A 5,940-nucleotide genomic window follows, 5' to 3' on the forward strand; every position below is an offset into this window, starting at 1 on the left:
TAAATAAATTCATGATATTGGTGAATTTTTTTTAACTTGCTCTTAAATTTATTTTTATTGTTTTTTGTCGTTGGATATTGTTTTTTTACGAATTTATGGTATATAAAGTCCACATTTCAAGGATGGTTTGGAAATATCTCAAAAGAAAATATGCTTAATGACATTTGAGAAGAAATATAAGTAATAAATATTAAGCTTATAAGCACATGGATCTAAGAGTTAAACTTGTAATTGTCCAAAAAACCTTATTTTTTTTATTCTAAGAGATACAAAAGGTTAGTTGGTAAGCTAAATTAATTCATTATGCAGTGTCTTAATATTACCTTTTTAACGAGTGCAATGAATCCATTCTCAAGAATACATTATTTTGGTTCGAGATAATTTTAATATCAAAGAAAAGTCAAAAACAAAATGTGACAATGTCAAGTCAAATAATAAATACAATATAATAAAATTAATCATTTGTAAGCTCCTGTGACTAATCAACTCTCTGAAGAGTTTAAATTTTGAAAAAGTTATCAAACATATGTGACAACCATATAACAATACATAGTTTCTAATCATATCTTTCATATAGAAAGACTATATATTTAAACTTAAGAAATATTATAACTACTAAAAAGAATTAATTTCTTTATAATTAAAAATATCTAAATTATATATATATATATATATATATATATATATATATATTCATGTTATATTTTTATTGTTAGAAAATATCAAATCTTTATTTCTCATTTTCCAATAATTTAACGGTGTCACCTCACAATTTTGTAACAAACACATTTCAACTAAAAGAAAAACTAAAATCATTCAATTATAATATACCTATCAGACAATTAAAGCTGTATTTTATCAATGATTTTTTTTCACCGACCATTATTTTGTTTAGAAAAAAAAACTAATTAAAGTTGTATGACATATTTTATATCTTTCTAAATGTATTTATGGTACTAACATTTTTGTAAATACATAGTTAGGTAAGTGTTATTCCATTTTTATTCATTATGAAAGACGCATCATTGTGAGGAAAGAAAAGTACATGTTATATTTATCTGCTTATTTCTTCCAATCTCTTCTAGTAAAGTACATGTTTTATTCCATTAATTGTCCGAGGTTTTTTAAGTTATCCGTTTATTTCGTTTAAAACATGTTATATTTATCTGCTTATTTCTTTCAATCTCTTCTAGTAAAATAATTTAAATTTAAATATTTTTATTCTAAACTCGGAATCAATTTTTTAATATAAAAACTAAACATGTGGAGATCTATATAAAATCACACGTTTACTTAAAATCATATCAGAGTAAACGGCTATTTTAGTTCTTAAAGTATAATAACTTACAACTTATCCAATTACATTCTGAAACTAAGTTTGAGAATTTTTTTATCGTTCCGTTAAATTAAATATTTACTGATATTTTAATTTATATATACATGAATAAATTTCATATTTTGATTTCGTTTTTTAATCATAAATCATTAATCATCCAATAAATTGAGTATTTCAAGATTTTAGACTGTTATTAGCAAATTACTGTTAAAAAATTATTTAAAACATTTAGTTTAAAAACTGAAGTACCGATACTGTATGCGTTTTGCCCACTCAAATAGAAGTTCCACTCGAGCTAAGTCAAAGAAACGTAATATAAGCGATCAAAGCTCTGCAGCGGTTTCAAATCTATATCAATTTTACAGTCATCATAAAAACAATTTCATAAAATTATGATTATCCAAAATCGAGTTTAGAAGCTTTATCTCAAACACACATTCGAACTATAAATTCAGTCATGCGTGACAAGGAATCCGCTCATAAATTAAAAGGTGGGCATATATTATTAAGTTTCTAAGAAAGGTCTGAACCTTAAACGGTTGGTGAACAACCCCCATTGAAGCCCAGCTCTGTATTCTCAGCTACATTTTTAAGCCTGCTACTTTAAATATGTTATTATGTACAAAACTGGAGCAGAGTTTGTTTCCTTCCTTCCCTGCCGGTTCCCACATATCCTTTTGTTACAAAACTATAACTCGGGTTAGATGGTTCAGCTCTATCGGAACACTTCACCCAAGGAAGGATGGATTCTCATACATAAGCAGTTACCAAATGGGGAGAAGCACGAGGCAGACCGCAAGAGTAAGTCACATACTTGACACTGTCAATTAGCACAACCACGAAGATCCGAGAGAGTGACTTCGGTCTCATCATGCCATCGACATCACCATCCTCTTTGGGATCAACAAGGACTGAAACCACCATGGAAGATTCATTACCATGGAGGTGGTTTTTCTGCAAGTTTTTTACATGCTCTTCAGTTACGTTCAGACTCGATCCAGTAAGAGAATCTGGAAGCCCATGAAGGGTTCTTCTATTCCTGCTCTTTTTCACCGAGGTAGCATTCTCACGCTTTTCGGTAGACACATTGGATACTGATGGTGCTGGAACTATAGCAGGACTTGAAACATCAAACTGGAAAACTTCAGTGCACGTGCCAGAACTTAACATCGGCCCTGTATCAGAAAATCAGAAAACTTAGCATATTTTCCATGTTAGGAAGAAACAAAATAGGTCAACGGGTTAGAGGACCAGCCAAAAACTTTGCCCAAGCATGATTTAAAGGAGGAAATCTCGAAGACAATGTTTTCAGCTCTTATATTCAGCCGAGATGCCATTGATAATGAATGTAAATCATGGCCTAAGAAAAGCTATTCTACAGCTACAACAATGAAGATATGCGCCAAAAATGCGAAACGTACTGGAAAAATATTTTTAAAACCAATCTCATCACCCTAGTTTGAGACTCCCAAGGAAACAAAGGAGAAAACATCTAATCAATTCGGAAGGCATCAGAATTTGTTGCAGCAATATTTAACCATAAATATATAAATGTATCATGATTTCTTATCATGGAAAACCAAGGAACAACCAAAGAAAAGAAAAAACATGTTATGTAAGCAAAGATAGCATCCTCAAGACTTAATCATCACCAAAATTAGAACCTAATGTGCTAGAATATTCACAGATTAAGATTAGAAAATAACCAAGACACGACATAAATTAGTAAAGAGTAATGTATCATATTAATTCCTATCAAGCAGCCTATACAGAATAAAATTAACAATGAAAGCCACAATATTGGATAATCACCTGCAAGACCTTCACGGAACCACTGTTGCATTTTACCATCAGTTGCAGAGGACTTCATATGGTCCTTCAAAGCTTTGGTTGAACCAGAGGCAAGAGCCTTCCTCTGTTCAGCAGGAACCCTATACACATGTGGATGTCTTCCAACTTCAGGTATAGCCAATGCAGAATCCCAATCCTTAGGAATGGCCAAACCTGTTTCTCTCTTCTCTTTTGCATCGGCAGTTTGAGAAGCCATAGTTTTTTCACTGGCCATAATGGAATGGATAATTAAGTTTCCATCAATCTTCACCATCTTATCATTCCTAGGAACATACAAAGAAGCAACAAGAGGCTCGCTAGCATTTCCCTGGCGACCAGAATCATCACGGCCCTGCCGTTCACCCCTTTCTTCTCCTAAATGCCGGCCTCTCTCATAATTCATTTTGCCTTTTACACTAAACCTCTCATTAGAAAACCCTACTTCCTCATCTCTTTCAGACCCATTCCTAGGACCATTCACGGACCAAACCTTACCTCCACCATGACCAAAAACCCGATCACTAACATAGCTAGACATACCAGTATCAGGAACATTGTCCACTAAACCGCCAAACTTAAAATCTACAATAGGAACAAGCCCACCAAAAAGCATGATAAAGATAAACAAACCCAAGAAACTAATACTAGCAACCTTCTTAGTTTTCCCCTCACTCTTCTTACTCTCGGACTTTTTGCCTTTGGGTGCAGAAGTGGGTTGCTGAGGCTTCAACCTAGGAATGGGTACCAAAGGAACCTGAGATCCCTGAGGCTTAACAACATAGGGAGCACAAGGCATCCAAGGATAAGGCATGGGTGCCATTGGAGGATGAGGGTAAATCCCGGGAGCAGGTGGTGGAGGAGCACACATCACACCAGCACCCACTTGCTGTCTAAGTGTAGCATTCTCAGCCACCATGTATGAAATCTTGCTACTCAGATCAGCAATGATGGAATTCATGGATCTCACTTTCTCCTCAAGCTCCTCCACGTAATGCTTCTTCCTCTGCCTAGAAAGCTGTGCACTTTCCCTATTCCTCATCAACCTTGCCTTCCTTTTTTCGTCATCATCATCAATTGCATTCACATCTGATGGAATCTGTCTCTCTATCTTAGTCTCCACCGAGGAGGAAGAGTACCTTCTGTGCTTTGTAGCACTTCCCTGACAACTCTCTTTCTTCCTCTTCAGATCACACCCAGAAATTTCCTCCAATTTGACACCCTTGTCCATAACAGCATCTGCATGAGACGATGTTATGTCCCTCGCGAAAGATCCAGAATCAGGCGAGGGCGAGTTTATGGCCTCATATACACCCGATCCACCGTTCCCTGAACCCTGAGACGAAACCGGTCCACCAGAAGACTCCTCCCGGTCACAAAATTCAGACTCCGGCGAGGAAATATTCGAAACCCTAACATCAACCGCGTCATGTGAACCCTCTTTGCACGAATTACCCTCAGAAACAGAGTCCGACGCTTGCGAATTGAAAAACCTTGAAACGCCGGAGCTCCGATCTCCAGAAACCGCAGACGTGTCTGAACGCGGAGAATCGGAATTCTTCGCGGAAGACTCGTCAATCGGCGGAAAAACGGAAGTGTTATTGGGGTTACATGCGTCAGGGAGAAGGAAATCCTCGGCGTCGGAGGGAATGCAGATTTCGTCGAGATCGTCGAAGGTGATTTCGAATTCCCCATTGTTGTCATCAAAATCCATGCCGAATTCGAGATCTGACGTGAAGGGAAGCGTGTCGGAGTTGAAGAGTGAGTCCATGGTCAGGAGGGGGAGGGATCCAAACTCGGTTGAGAACTCGTCGAACAAGGGATCGGAGGCCGGCAGCACCGCCGCCTCCGGCGACGGTTCCACGGCGTGCATTGACTCGGTCATGGGTGAGGGTTTCCACGAAGGGAGAAGGAAAGTTTGGGTTTTAAGAAATTTTGGGGTTTCGTTCCTTATTAGAAGACGAGAGCGTGAGTCACGCGCTATGAAACTGTCCCACTGAATACGTTCTACAGAATTCTTGTGTGTGAGTCACTCGTCTGTGCCACGCCTTAATTTTATTGCAATATTATTATTTATTATTATGAGAGAGAAAAAAAGACAAGAAAAGCGTGTCTAGAAACTTGTGTAGGAATCTGAGAATGGATAATGGGAAGAAAGTAGGAAACAAAATCCTGTGAGCAAGAATTGCGTTTCCGCTACGTTCGGTTGCTTTCAACGACCACGACGGAAGGTGTCATGTTTTAAACGACTTTCTTTTTAAAAGTTGAACCTAAAATTATAATGTAAGCAACTTAGTACTCATGTACATCTCTCACTGTTACAAAAATTTATATTTTCTGTTAATTTTGCTTTCATAAAAATTACTAACGAATTTTATCTCATTTTCTTACATAATATTTTATATAAAACATTTTTTTTTAATAAATTTTGTAAAAAATATTCGTAAATTTTATAATTTTATAAAAAATATTAACTATAAAAAAATTATCTGTCAATTAAAATTTAAAAAAAATAATTAAAAAGAGTTTTTTTTACCAAATTTTTTAATAAATTTGCAAAAAAATAATATAAAAATTACTAATAATGTCTCATTCTTTAATTAATTTATATTCATACTATTAATCAAGAGACATTTTAATTAAGAATTTGGCTTTTTAGTGAATATAATTTATTTTTTATCACAAAGCCTCGTAAGAAGTATGTAATAAGTATTGTAGATACCCCATAAATTATCAAATATTTTCAAAATATTTATACTTAATATCTTATATATCTT

At 35.1% G+C, this 5,940-nt stretch overlaps 1 protein-coding gene across 1 annotated transcript; it reads right to left on the reverse strand.

Moving 5' to 3' along the window:
* Positions 1 to 1,816: 1,816 nt before the first annotated feature.
* On the reverse strand, positions 1,817 to 5,048 carry LOC114195209 (bZIP transcription factor 17-like). The gene is made up of 2 exons (XM_028085639.1): positions 3,149 to 5,048; positions 1,817 to 2,511 (listed from the first exon to the last, which is right to left on the reverse strand). The coding sequence occupies exons 1-2, from the start codon at positions 5,046 to 5,048 to the stop codon at positions 2,087 to 2,089; spliced, it is 2,325 nt and encodes a 774-aa protein (XP_027941440.1). The 3' UTR covers positions 1,817 to 2,086.
* Between the last annotated feature and the right edge of the window lie 892 nt (positions 5,049 to 5,940).

This window comes from Vigna unguiculata, chromosome 1 (assembly GCF_004118075.2).
Source record: "Vigna unguiculata cultivar IT97K-499-35 chromosome 1, ASM411807v1, whole genome shotgun sequence".
Lineage (NCBI taxonomy): Eukaryota > Viridiplantae > Streptophyta > Magnoliopsida > Fabales > Fabaceae > Vigna > Vigna unguiculata.